The sequence below is a fragment of the Hemibagrus wyckioides genome, linkage group LG20 (assembly GCF_019097595.1).
Source record: "Hemibagrus wyckioides isolate EC202008001 linkage group LG20, SWU_Hwy_1.0, whole genome shotgun sequence".
Lineage (NCBI taxonomy): Eukaryota > Metazoa > Chordata > Actinopteri > Siluriformes > Bagridae > Hemibagrus > Hemibagrus wyckioides.
In genome coordinates, this window is record NC_080729.1 from 9506346 (window position 1) to 9521159 (window position 14814).

The 14814-nt window shown below is 40.3% G+C and overlaps 1 protein-coding gene across 2 annotated transcripts in view; it reads left to right on the plus strand.

Moving 5' to 3' along the window:
- Window positions 1–438: 438 nt before the first annotated feature.
- dip2cb (disco-interacting protein 2 homolog Cb) overlaps window positions 439–14814 on the plus strand; it is a 43890-nt gene continuing 29514 nt past the window's right edge. For both annotated transcript variants that reach the window (XM_058418670.1, XM_058418671.1), the window contains exon 1: window positions 439–784. In XM_058418670.1, coding sequence (XP_058274653.1) covers window positions 706–784 — 79 coding nt within the window. In that variant the 5' untranslated portion in view covers window positions 439–705. The remainder of the gene's footprint in view (window positions 785–14814) is intronic.

Here is a 14814-nt window from a genome sequence, read left to right on the forward strand (position 1 = left end):
GAAAATATGTTTCCTTTTCCCCAAGCTGGTAAAGATGGTCTACCAGTTTGACCAGCTTGCTCTGTTTTGTGGCAGCTGGGAGCACATTTGGCTAAGCTGGATTTTTTTTAGCAGGGTTTAGTCCAAATCCCAGGACTACAAGGAGAGCCTGTTTTTGTCACCTAAGCAAGACACTTATCCTTTAACTGATCATAGGGGTGTGTGTGTGTGTGTTTACTAGATCCTGTCTCAGATCTTAGTTGCTTTGGACATTGTGTGAATGCAAACAGTCCAAAAGACGCATTAAAGAAGTGTGCACCTTCAGAGGAGTGTTGTTGCAGGATTGTGTGCAGAAATCCTGAAATGTGAGATTCACACAGACAGCTGCAGATTTCCGTTAGAGCCTCGAACACTGCGCTCTATCGCCCTCCACCGGGAATGCGTGCTCCGTGATCACGTGACTCCGGCGCCATGGCACAGGCGGTGAGGCGTCGCTGTAGCTGAGAGACCTCTCTGTTCTCCGCTGCTGCAAATCACTGGCGAGGGCAGCATCCTGATTTACCGGAGCCGCGTCTTCTCTCCGCTCTCGTGGCTAATGCTCGACCCGGTGATCCTTTAGAGCGTTTGTCGTCTTGAGTCGGATGTTCACTCAGACACTCATGCTGCCCGTTCGGGCTCTGAGAACCCTAACCCGTGTGTAAGACTCAGATACGGGGAGGAGACCGAATGGCGGAGCGTGATGCATTACCGCTGCCGCTGGACATCCGAGCGCGGATCGCCGAGCTGGAACTGGAGCTCTCGGAAGGTGAGTGGCGGTTTTTCCCGGTTGACTAGGCCTACATTACGGCGACTTCGGTGGTTGTGGGATGAGGGTGAAGCGAAGACAGACTAAACACATGCAGCTTAACGTATTTAAACTGCCACGGGCCTTTTTCTTTCGTGTTTACAAGCTCCGTTCAGTGTTCATGCGCGCGCTGATGTGGGCAAAAGGCGGACCGGTGTGCGCGCGACCTTGGATGACACGAATTGGGCCTTAACGGTTCCGCGTTTTTATATTTGGTACTGGTGTCAGAAGAACCGTGTACTGAGATTTTTGCCAGTTCTGACCATCACTCACACACACACACACACACACACAGTCTTTCTCTTTCATGGAGACACAGTACGCTGTCTGAATGTGAATGTTTCCCCCACTAGAGAGAGAGAGAGAGAGAGAGAGAGTGTGTGTGTGTGTAAGTAACGGGGTTTGTTTTGTTCACTCTTTTAAAGGCAGTGCTGTCCTCTCTGTCTCTCTGACCTGTAGAAGTCAGCAGATAAACGAGACACAGATTTGTCTTCCTAATATAACACACATGCTGGCTCTCTCTGTTCCGCTTTCTTTGCATTCTAGTGACTTTTGTCTCGAGGGCTGCACGATGCATCGTTTGCTTATCGTTATCACGATTCGGTTTAGGAAGGTGATGCTGTGAAGCAGTGTCTTGTGGGTTATACGCCATTTTAGCAAGGGTTAGTCAGAAACCTAATCAGACAGGCAGCCAGCTGGTAGAGGAGATGTCATGTGAACTGAGTGCTCTGAGGGCTCCAGATAGAAGAGTGGTCTAGATCTACAGAAAGTCTCCCAGGACCCCAGAATAAAGTATTAACCAACAAAAAAATATTTAGGGTTCCAGTCTGATCCTGTGTCCAGATCCTGATCGTGTGTCTGCTTGGGTTCTCTTCAGGTTTTTTCTCCTGCATGGGTATGAATGTGTTTGTGTGCTTTGATGAACTGGCCTATTCTCACCTTGTGCCTAGGGTTCCTGGGATAGACTTCAGTTTCTCTGCAGCCCTAATCAGGATCAACCAGTTACGATGATGAATGAAGATAGATAGATAGAAAATATGTATACATATGTGGTGAGGTGGTTTATTCAAAAAAATATTTTTTTAAAAATAAAATAAAATTTTGCATTGAATTAAAAAACAAATTAGGAAAGAAGAATTTTAGGTAACATGAGCCTTATATTCTTGTATTTTTTTTTGCCTTTCAGAATTACAGAAACTCCAGCCTGTGCTCTTCCTCCTAAACCTAGTGCATTTTGATTGATAGAATTTGTACCATTAGTTTTAAAGGACTTGGGGAAAATATGTCGCATCAATCTAGTATAAGCTATGCAGCTTTTTTTTTTTTTTTTTTTTTGCACAGTTAGGGAAGTGAAATTTTAATATTAATTTGTTTTCTAATATAATACACTGCCTTGTTCTCTATGTTAAAGCATTAACATTTAATGCAATTCATTATGTTTGAAGTTCCTTACATCACCTCATGTGAATTTGTATGCTGATGTGAATGCTTAGTTACTTAGACAAAACAAAACCTTTCCCCATCTCCTGGCATCTCTACCTTTTCCCCTCCTGCAGAATAGCAGGCAGATAGGGGTTCTTTCTCTAATTTAACATCTCTGCATGCTTGACCTTTTAAATGGTTTTGACAGAAAAGAAAAATAAATAATAATAATCATACTAGATCTTTTAATCTATAGCTGCCAAGTGTAATGTTTTATTTAACTGTATTATTAGCAGGAAAATATCAAGAGTACAAAAAGTAAATAGATTCTTACCTTAATAATTTTTCGATACGTCTGAACAGCATATGCTAATTGCAACTGTTAGCAACAGTCGGATAAACATAAAATTGCTGAGGAGAACAATTAGGCCTCTGTAATGTAATGTTAGCTGCCACACTGGTTTGAATGACTGTTATCACTTTTTGTAATCTTGTGGCTCTGCTGGTTCTGTATGCCGTTTTTTTTTTACTTCTAAATACTGTACATGTGACTTGTAAAGAATACACACTTAAGCCACACAGGAGATGGAGAGATGTCTGGAAATGTAATAGGAAGAAGCACGTCCAGATCGTTACTGCACTTTTAACAATTTGCATGGCATCCCTCTGGAGTTTGTCATGAGTCAGTACCACTGATTCACTCTTAATTATAAGTAAAAAATAGTCCAAATATAAGCTGCACCTCTTTGAGCTGATACTGTGAATGTGAGCATGTTTGTAGCATGAGAACAAAGAACGAACCCAGCCAAAATGGTAGAATGATCCTTTTTAATGCAACGTGGCATGACGTTGATTCCTGAGTCTCACTATAGCAATACAGATATCACAAAAGTCTGCAGTATGCAAATGAGCTCTCTAACAAACCACGTTATCTGTGTTCAATGAGCGCTGTGACCACAGCTTCCAGGACATATTTTGTGGATGGGTTAATTCATGTCATTGTAGTAGTAGTATTAACAATAATAGTAATTTACATAACCCAGCTTTAAGCATCACCTCTTCACTGGTTTGTTTCCAGATGCTGTTAGACATATTGCTTCTCCCAGTGTGCAGAATCATACTCATGCTGCTATTTCTGTCCACATCTTGCAGACTGAGTGACTGGTGTTGGGAAAATGACAGCTTTTTTTTGACCCAGGACAAACGTCTTGTGAGTAACTGGGTCAAAACCAGATGAATGTTGCCTGCCCCTGTATGGGAGTGTAAGTGTAGGCAGACTGAAGCTGAAGCAGAGCAAGTTTCCTGTTGATTGCATCATTCCACCAAACAAAAGGATAGAGCTTTTCCTCATGCGCTGCATAGTGTGCCTATCTTTCTGTTTCTTTGTGGGAAAGAGAAAAGTGCTTGTTAGCATTAAAACCCGTCTCAGCACCGAACAGAACCGTGTCTGAAACGGTCAAGAAATATCTACCTGCTTTTCTTCACAATGATTTATGACATGAGAGAATTTAGCCTTGATCACACGGGATTTTAAAGCACTGTTTTACAGACTCGTTTCGATTTTCTAATGTTTTTTCTAATGTTATTTAGCTTGTTTTTGTGCACGTTAATATCATGGTACGCTACATGGCCAAAAGTATGTGGACATGTGCCATGACACCCGGATGAACTTCCCGTTCCGTAGGCATGGCATTAATATGGAATTTTCTCCTCATTTGCTGCTGTAACAGTTTCCGCTCTTCTGGGAAAGCTTTGCGCTAGATTTTGGAGCGTGGCTGTGGGGATTTGCTCATTCAGCCACAAGAGAACTGATGACATCAGGCGAGGAGACCTGGGCTGTGGTCTGCATTTCAGTAGATCCCAAAGGTGGTGCTGAGGTCAGGGCTTTGTGCACACCACTAGAGTTTCTCCACTGCAGCTTTTGGCACTCCGTGTCTTTATGAAGCTCGCTTTGTGCACAGAGCCATTGTCAACAAGGACAGTTAACACAGGTTTAGGCCTTGAAGCTCCAGTAAAGGAAAATCATAATGCTACAGCATACAGTGTATTGAAAACAAACATGTGCTTCCTACTTTCTGTGCAAAAGTTTAGAAAAAGTCCACATTTAGGGGTCATGGTCAGGCGTCCACATATAGTCCAACAGGAGTTAAACGATGACCGTGTGGCAGTCAGTAAAACCTGGTCACCACCACCACTGATAAATGCACATTTGTTTATGTCGTCACTTACATGATTTCTAATTATATACATATGTCAGTATAGCCATACATTGTGGAATGAAAGATTTACTTCAGGTAACAGCCAAAAACCTTCAGCTTGTTGTATCCCAAATATCACATAGCAGATTTTGCTCTCAGACTCTCGTTGTTTCTCATCACTCTACTTGCAGCTAGTCCACACCTTGTTCACTGCTGAAAAAAATCATACATGCTCGAAAATATTGGAACATCTGTGATCGCTCTTGGGTAGATTTTGGAAATTTTTTTTTTACAGGATGTTTTAATCCAAAACCTGGTTCTTTCTTCCAGAAGGTTACAGACCTGTCGTCTGTAAATTGATTTTTAGCAGCCTAATGACCTCAAACAATACATCAAAATCAACACACACAAGCTTATTGGACACATAATCAATGCTTTGCAGTGTTCTGAATCGAAAAGGGTAGAAAAAGAGAGAATAGAAAGATGCTTGAAATGTTGTTTATGGAGAAGAAGCCTGATGTTCCTCCAGAAGGCTCTCCAAATTATGGGAAGTAGCTCTGTGGTGTTAATGACTTGAATGACCAGCGTTTTGAGAAATGTCAAGCAAAAGAATACATTTGAATGAAAAAATGATTTCAGTAAAACTATAAATTTCCACCATAGACTGAAGCTCGAACAGTAATGTATTATATGTGATGTTTATTTTAGTTCATTTAATGCCTGTAGGCAGATGTTGAGAATTTCGAGATTTTATGTGAATAGTTAAGTACCATTACACATACAGCTAATATATGTGCTAATTTTACAGAAAACACAAGTTAACTTATTAATTCTAGTAAGTATACTTCACTTTACAGTAACACAGACAGTCACAGCAGCTGGAAAACCCAGTTGGATGTCACTGTAGGTAAAAATAAATGATTAAAAACTATTCTTAATCTAAACTATTCTATTAAAAATTTTCTGCCTGTAATATACTTTGAGATCGTTAAATTATAAAAATAAAATGTAATTTTAACTAAACAAAGTGGAAATATATAGGCTTCTTTCCAACCTTGCCTTAGGGTCTACTCAGAAAAAATCAGTCAGTGTAATGAAAGATGTCTGAAACCTTGCTAAGGAAGTGTGGCGCACTAGGGAAGTGTGAGGCTAGGTTTTTTTGATATTTGGGAAGTGTGATGCTAGGGTATTTTAGATGCTAGGGAAGCGTGATGCTAGATATTTGTGATGCTAGGTATTTGTGAAGTTAGGAAGGCATGATGCTAGGTATGCTTCTCATACAGTGAATGTCATGATTTGAATAAGCTGTTGGAGAGCCGGGTACCACAGTGAAATGGACATAACCAGGCACTGTTCCGTTTGTAATCAGATAGTACTGTTGTTTTTCTGTTAGTGGATTATGTTATAAATATAGCAGTAGGAGGGCTGTCCATTAGACAAGCTGGAATGGGATGTAATGCAGTTTTTCCATTTCAGTTTTGGGGGATAAGCAGACTGTAAAAATGTACTTGACTTCTGGAGATGCATGCAAACAAGAAGGATGCTTCACCTCAGGACAACTTCAAGCTTTCAAGTTTATATAGTAGATAATGTCAAAACCACATGAAGGATTTTCCCAGCCCTTCACACTTGTGTTTTGAGTATTATATAATAGCTGAACCTAAATGTTCTTACAGAGCAAATCAGTCACTTCCACTGTGTGTAGATCCGTGAGTATACCAAAACTAATGTAATAACTCACTGAGAAAATGCTAAAAATGTAAGACACGGTTTAAATTGTACATTTTAAACACAATATATATATACAAAGGTATAAATTAACAGCAGATGTGCTTGATGTAATATGTTAAATGTTAATTGAACAGAACCTGACAGATGTGACACATTTTATCTCCTGGTTTTAATGAGAACTAACGCTACATTCACACATACAGCCACAAAACGACCGGAGATCATTCATGTTCAGTGAGAGCTGCCGGCTTTCTGTGACAACAGCAGCAGCGTTGGTGATTAGATGTGGGCGTGTCCAGCAACGCAACGCATTTAATTTTATGCAAATATAGAGCAACTTGCTACAGCGACTACCAACAGGAATGAAGACAGTAAATAGAGAGCACTGATCCATGGCAAAGAGCACACACTGCTTCTCCTTTATCTCGTATGATATGATGCAGATACACTGCTGAGTTTTACACAAACATTTCAGTTTCATTTTAGCCGCAATAAAACTGATTCGAAATGCTAGCTGCCCCACCCACTGATAAATGTTATTACTATGCCAAAGTTTACTGACGACTTCATAGTACAGCAATAAAATCTGTGTGTTTGTGAACGTAGCATAGGAGACGAGACGACTCCTCTTCAACAACTGCTAGATAACTAACCCAGTAACTTTAGTAAGCATTCAGTTTGTACTTAGTGTACTTAGGCTCTACTTTATCATGAGTCTCTGTCAGAAAGTGAAACGAGATTAGCTAGCTCATCTAGCCATCATCACATCGCGTCCACAAACTGTCTGTTTAACCGGAGTGGAATATGACTTCTGTATAATTACATTACGCTCTACTGTATAATGTCCTCATATTCCTTATGTCATCATTTTTCTTTTGGCTGCTGATGCTCTAGATGTGTACTTTGGGTAAAAAAAATGCAGATGCTGCAGAGTAAAAGTGCTGCTGTTTTTCTCACACAGTATAGGTCTATAGTTTGTGTGGGAATCGTAGCAGTGTGTGACATCTGAATCCCAGTGATGCCGCTTGGACAGGAGTCACCTTGACAGCTGATTTTAATGCAGTCCACCATTTGTTTACCTGTTTACCCATGCAGATTGCACACGTGTGGGACTGCGTTAGACCAGTGCTAGTCTCAGCCTCTGATGTTACTCTCAGGAATCGATGGCTTAATGTCTGATAGACATGGCACACAAAACTGGAAACCCTTCAGGAGTTCTGAAGTTGTCATCTGATTGGACGGATTCTACAGGAGACGTGTGTAGTGTATTTAACGCTTTGCCTGGAAACAAAGCCATGATGCTTCACTTCCCTCATGAAAGAAGGAAGTCGTCGTGTTTACAGCTCTCACAATGAGTGCTTATGAGGATCAGCTAATCACTGGATTTTCCAAATAATGTGAAGTTCACGGTATAGACTCATTAATTTACACTTCTTCTTTCCCTATCTTCTGCATCCTCAACACTTGCACCCACTATCTTCATATCCTCATTTATTACATCCATATACCTCCTCTTTGGCCTTCCTCTTTGCCTCCTTCCTGGCAACTCCATGTCCAACATTCTCCTACCAATATACTCACTCTCCTTCCTCTGAACATGTCCAAACCATCTTACTCTGGCCTCCCTAACTTTGTCTGACTCATTAATTACACAACTTTCTTAAATGAAGGATCTCTGGTCGGTTTTTGTAGGAACATCGAGGTTACATTTTCATGACTGTTGAACAGGACTCTAAACAAAACGAACTGTGATTGGTTGCTTTACATGGCAGTCACATACCCTCTTGGGCAGGCCTTGGCCAATAAAAGCTGCTATGGAGTCCAGACCTTCTGCTGTCAGTCTGAAGTTCTGGCTACACAAGACTATCCAGAGCCTTAGTGGTAATGGATTAATGGTGTTGTATGTAATATATTAATGCTGTATCGTGTCTGTTGTTGAAAAACCTCTTACACAGTGTTAAGGAATACAGCTGAAGATACTTTATGCCATGGAACATCTTTTGTTTTCGGCAGATCACAGATTACATCTGATGCCTGATGGCTGACTGTACTGTGTGCTTGAATGTGTCAGCACTTGTGTTAACAACTTGGGATCTGTTTGCTTGTCGGTTAATCTCTCTGGCTCTCACCCAGTCTCTCTCTCTTTTTCTCTCTCTCTCTCTCTCTCTCTCTCTTTCTTTCTTTCTTTCTTTCTTTCTTTCTTTCTTTCTTTCTTTCTTTCTTTCTTTCTTTCTTTCTTTCTTTCTTTCTTTCTTTCTTTCTTTCTTTCTTTCTTTCTTTCTTTCTTTCTTTCTTTCTTTCTTTCTTTCTTTTTCTCTTTCTTTCTTTCTCTCTCTCTCTCTCTCTCTCTCTCTCTCTCTTTCTCTCTCTCTGTTGCCATGTGTGTTGTTACAGGGCAGGTGTTCATCCTGCTCTACAGGTATTTTATGTAAACTAGCGTACACAGACCCCCATCATCTTATTGCTTACCATAAAGTGTGTGGTGTTGTGGATATAGTGATGCCCTAAATCCAGACAGCCGTGAGTTAATATTTTATACTTGAAGTCGTTTACATATTTATTGTGTGCATGTGGGTCATAAATTGAGGAAGGTTTTTGACCTGACCTACATTCTGTGTGTGTGTGTGTATGTGAGAGAGAGAGAGAGAGAGAGAGATGTATTCTATATTTACAGCATGTTATGTTACAGCTTCCTGCGTAGAACATGCGTATATGAAGGAAATACTCCTTCATATACAGATGGGCAAAAAACCCTGTTATCTTGTTCATGACATTTTGCTGATGTGGTTTGGGTCTCTTTCGAGTGTACGGTCACTGCACAGTCAGTAAGTTTTTCGGACCAATCACCTTCAGCCTCTGATGAAACCTTTCTGTTGTGTTCTGCTACGTTCACACATACAGTGATTTTATCCTTGCCAGTCGCTGTACTGTGAAGTCATCAGCCATTTCCACTACTGCTAGGGAGGTAGCCTGAAAAGCAGGGATGGCACGCGATTGGACAAGGTGGTCAGGAGAGCTGGTTCGGTGGTTGGTGTGGAGCTGGACTCTCTTGAGGAAGTGGTGGAGAGGAGGACACTAAACAAAATGCTGTCCATCATGGCCAGTTTTCTGCAAAGCTGCTCAACGGACAGACTTAGGAAATCCTTTGTTCCCAGAGCCATTCAGCTCTTCAACACCTCTCTACAGGGACATGGTAATGTGGACTGGGAGATCTAGGCTAAGGCTCATCTGCTATATAAATCACTGTGTTACATGTATAACACTCTCAACTGTTAGATCCAGGATCTGCTCAGTTACTCTCACTATTGCATATCTTGCCTTTATAAACAGACTCAGTTTCATTGTTACTTTAATGCTGCTTTTTGCAGAATTACTTCGGTATTTGAACAAATAATACTATTTGCACTGTCACTTTGTTACATATAAAACTGCACATCAAGGGCTGCACTGCAATTAACCTCATTTCTCTTATTCATAACCTCATTTTGTCTTATCCCCCCCCCCATTAACCTGTGATTTATATGCTGTCTTTATATGCTTCGTATATATCTTGTAGTTTTTGTTCTTAGCATTGCACTAGTAACTTCTGGTCAGTTATCACATTACCCTGTGTATACTGACTATACACCTGTCTTTGTGTTACTGTCTCTATTGCTGCTGGATATCTGGAATTTCCTTTGGGATCAATAAAGTATCTATCTATCTATCTATCTATCTATCTATCTGCTTGCCATAGTAATAATGTTTATCAGAGCATGGCACACCTAGTATTCCACTTGACAACAAATCAGATTTCTTGCGGCTAAAATGAAACATTCTGGACAGAGATTTGCCGTGTATAAAATTCACCAGTGTATCTGCATCCTATCATGTGAGATGAAGTAGAAGCAGTGTGTGCTCTTTGCCACAGATCACATGAGCTCTTGTTGGTAGTCGCTGCAGCAAGTCGCTCCATATTTGCATAAACTTTCCAAACTTTGTCACTGGACACGCCCACATCTAGTCACCAACGGTTACTATATCACTCATGTCACTGAAAGTGGGCCTCTCTTATTGAACACGAATGAGATCTGGTTTCTTTGCCGCTGCGAGTCGCTGTATGTGTGAATGTAGCATTAGACTGTGTTCTTCACCACCGTCTTCAGTCTGAGCCAATTTGCACTTAACTTGATATGGATGCATGTGGAAGCTTAACACCTTGTTAAGAACCTTGGTGATTTTTTTTTTAAAGTCAGGTCACATTACTTGTGTCTGGTTAGTTATTCAGTCTCAGTATGTTCGTGTGTGTGTGTAAGGTATGTGTTTGTGTATGAATGAATGAGTGTGTATGTGCTGGTCAGAAGGAGAGTGAAGTGGAGAAAAGGACAGAGCAGGAGGAAGGATTTGCTCTGTGGATCAGGTTGCTCAGCTGTCTCATAACTCCTGCTTCTATTTTTAATTTCTTCTTGAGTATGTGAATGGAACCGTTTATCCTGGGCCTCATTTTGCATTCCTGACCTAAGAGCTCAGATGTTCCCAATCCACACCAGTCCATGCTGTTGTTCTGTTCCTGCTCTCAAGTCACCTAAGCAGAGTCAAGAATGTGGAATAAAATTCAGGAACAGAATAAAACAAAATGTTTCTGTATAGTAGAAATCTGTCGTATTTTTTTTTTTTTAATTTATTATAACTTAGATTTAGAAATTTCCATTACTGCCATGCAGACAAACAAACCTACAACCTGCAACCTCTTTAATATAACATTACTAACACTCCCTTGACTATAAAACACATTTGGTCTGCTCTGTTCTTTGTCATGAGACGTCTCCTTTTATTACGACAAACAGAACGACTTGCTCTGTAAGATGGACCTAAGAAAACTGTTTATCACTAGTAAATTTAAAGACTTTTAGCGCATTTTCTTGTTGTACAAATTGTTTTTGTTATTTTTTCTTTAGAAGCTGAATATTTCTGAATGTTTGGAATATCTGATGTTGCATGAGCTAGCCATTGAAGCTGGCAATGAATTTAAATACCAAACAAAACAGCGTAAAGTTTCTGTAGCACAGGGGTTCACTAACCAGACCCCAAATGGGTTTATTTGATTTATTAATGAAGTCATGAGTAACTCACATTCTGCTCTTCGTTTCAGTTCATTACTTTGCAGATTAATATTAGAAATGTAGAGGAGATATTTTGTGTGCAGTTATACTGAACTGTTGGTGGTCAGCCACTTATTTCTGTCACGTTGGTGCTAATTACAGAAGCTTGGACTCCAGCTGACTTCCTCCTATATCCCTCTGACTTGTTGTCAGTCTGACCAAGTCCTCCCACCTGCACACTGGTGCTCTCCTACTTCCTGTAGCTTCCTGCACTGAAGCCAAAACCTGTCCAGCCCCCACCTACCTGAAGGGAATTATCAAACCCCGCTCCGTACCATTTTCACTACAATCATCTTGCGTAGCTTGGACTCAACCCCCCAGTCTTTGACATAAGGTAGACATGCTTGAAGACTCTTCTCTGTCCTGTCACCCAGGTGCTGGAATGAACTTCCTCTGAGTGTTTGAACAGCTGAATCACCATCTTCAAACAAAGACTCAAGACTTCACTAAGCACTTATATGAGCACTTGTTATACTCTATGAAGGGGTTTTAGTTGATAGTGCTTTTAAAGTCTGACCTTTTTTGCGCTAGTCTACAAAACACTTCCACAAGTTGCATCTTCTAAATGAACTACATGTAAGTGTTTAATTACTTAGCAGTGTATAAGTACAGAGTTCTTAAATATCCTCTTTATTATTCAGAGAAATGAATTTTTATACCATTTTCAATTGTAAATCATGTCATCTTTGCTTGATCCCAGGGTTGATTTTGTGCATGTAAAAATAGCAGACAATACTCTATAGATGGCTGTCTTTCTGTGGTTGACCCACCCACATGATTACACGATGATGTCTAACGGCTGAAGCTGCAGGGGTTTGACAAAAGGGTGTGACGACAGGGATCCAGATCACTGGTGTTGCTGTTTAAGGCCTGAAGTCCCAAAACGGAAAGCTGCATGATGGGGCTGCTCCTGTGAAACCCTGTGCTCTGGGCTCTATGAAAATAGGATCATCTGATTTGTGCACATGCACATTACAGTAAATGTTTCGGATGCTTCAGATGCTGTTAGGAGTCGTGCTAAAATTAGCGTGTGCATGTGTGAGGGACACCAAACCTTTGACCTGCAGGTTTATTATGCCACATGACACTGTTCTAGAGAGTGGAGATGAATTCATAAACAGTGTATATGTGTCGCAATGAAACAGGAAGGTTTGAGGAAGACATGACACGAGGAGGATGTGTAATGTTAGTCTTGGCTTGATGCATGGAATTGTTTTCGTTCACTGTGCTCTGTTGGAAGTGTTATTCAGCTCTTAGTAGTGTAGAAATATGCTCAGGATAATGGCGTGTGTTTTAAGGTGTAACACAATGCCACAGTCTGAATCGGTTTAGTGCTCCAAATATCTGTCTTTGTATTCGGCTTTCATCCCCGAGTGGGTGTGAGCTAAACCAGAGAGAGGTTTTCATTTCGATTGATTGATTGATTGATTTATTTTTTAACATTTTTTGTTTGTACATGATCATTTTTTAAATAATGTGCATACATGTCGTTATATCTGTTTACAACAAATCTTTCTATCCCAAATTGTGTAAGTGAAATTTTGCCAAAGAATTAAGATCATGATAATTGATTACGGTTTTTTGACACACCACATTTTTTGGAATGATTGTGTACATTAGTGAGGGTTTGGTTCCTGTCTCTGCTGTGTGTGTGTGTGTGTGTGTGTGTGTGTGTGTGTGTGTGTGTGTGTGTGTGTGTGTGTGTGTGTGTGGGGTAAGCATGTTCCCCCGTGCTTCAGAGGTTTCCTCCCCAAGTCCAGTGGCATTTCTAAATTGTCTGTAGTGTGTGAATGGTTGTGTGTGTGTGTGTGTGTGATTGTGCCCTTTGACAAACTGGCATCTTGTCTAGGTTAAACCCTGCTTTGTGTCCTGGGTGTCCTGTGATAGACTGCAGGTTCCCCGTGACCCAGTAGAATAAGTGGTGTAGAGGGTGGATGGATGGATAGATTGGGTGTATTTATTTAATTGTAACACTGAACCTTTGCGGTGTTTGTAACAGCTGCTTAGGGATTCCGTATTGTTATAAACATATAAACAAATGTACAGTTAAATGAAGTAAAGGGTTTATGAAAAATGAAAAAGAAATAAGCTGCTTGTCGTATTGCTGTGAAGGTCTTGGAGCGCGTTACATAAATGTTTCAATAAGAACATGTTTGATTAAATCACAGCTGAATTGCAACTTCGATTTGAAAATTGCTAAGGGAAAGAATGAGGGGAAAAAGTGATTAATTCAGTCTCATGGCCACAATCTGCACTATGATTTGGTACACTGACATGGCAGAGGAGCTGAATGCTGCTACCGCAGGCTGTTGGCCTGTTTGGGGATGTGTTGCTAAAAACAAGCTGGTAGATCTGTCCAGAATGAAGTACATGCAGGATAAAATGTTAGCTTAAAGCAGCCTGGCTATTCAGATAGCTATCCCAATTCTACTTATCCCCCTGGTACATATTTTAACATCAGTGTACTGTGTTTCTTCCTCTGAATGCACCTTCAAGTATTCCAATAAATAATTTGGTTGTTTCAGATTTTGATTTAGTCTTGCCTGACATTTCTCACCTCATGCTAAACCACTGGTTCTCAATCCTGGACCTGAATATTTACTCTCCACACGGATGATTCAACTATTCAGCTAATTAACAGTCTTTAATTAAGAGTGGTTAACACTACAGTGTGAAGAAATGGACTTGGGCTATAAATCTGCGAGCTAAACAGTGATAAATGATCGATTAGTTTCATCCATTACATAAAACTAAGCACCACTGCTCCTGCTTATTGGCTGCTGCTAATCACTATATAACGTGTTCTGTACATCTACAGATCTGAAATCTGCAGAATTAAGCGAGAAGAGACAATCTTAGATAACTGTGAGTGAATTTTAAAATGACCCCAAAATGACCCCCTTGAAATTAGAAGGAACAAATTTGTCCAAATAAAATCAGAATAAAACCAAAAGGCTTGTATCATGTACCGAATATTAACCTCCAAATACTAAACAAACGATGGCTAAATGTATGAAATGACTGAGGAGAGTGAGTCATGACTGCAGCGTCTATCTCATGAGAGTCCTTTTATCAAGACTGATCTCAAATGATGTGACTTGCCATCAGCAGAAGAAAACAACACGACTGCTTATTTAACCAGGCATCAATACTGCTGATTGCTTGGATGCAGCTTTGTTTGTTTGTTTGCTTACTGATTGATTGATTGATTGATTGATTGATTGATTGAGAAGGGCTGGGGCATTTGTGTGCATTTCTGGCACAACCCATGAAAAAGATAGCACTTTGTTTTATTCTAACCAGCAGATTTAAAAAAGCTTGCAATAATAACAGTATGATGCCTTTATTATTTTATTTCCAATGAATTGTGTTGCTGCATTGTGTTGCACTGGGAGGTCATAAGAATTAAATAAGGCAATCCAAAGGGCACGGATAATTACATTAGCCGTTTGACTCACTACTATAGCCAGTACAATGCCTTATTCTTGTATGTGTGCTA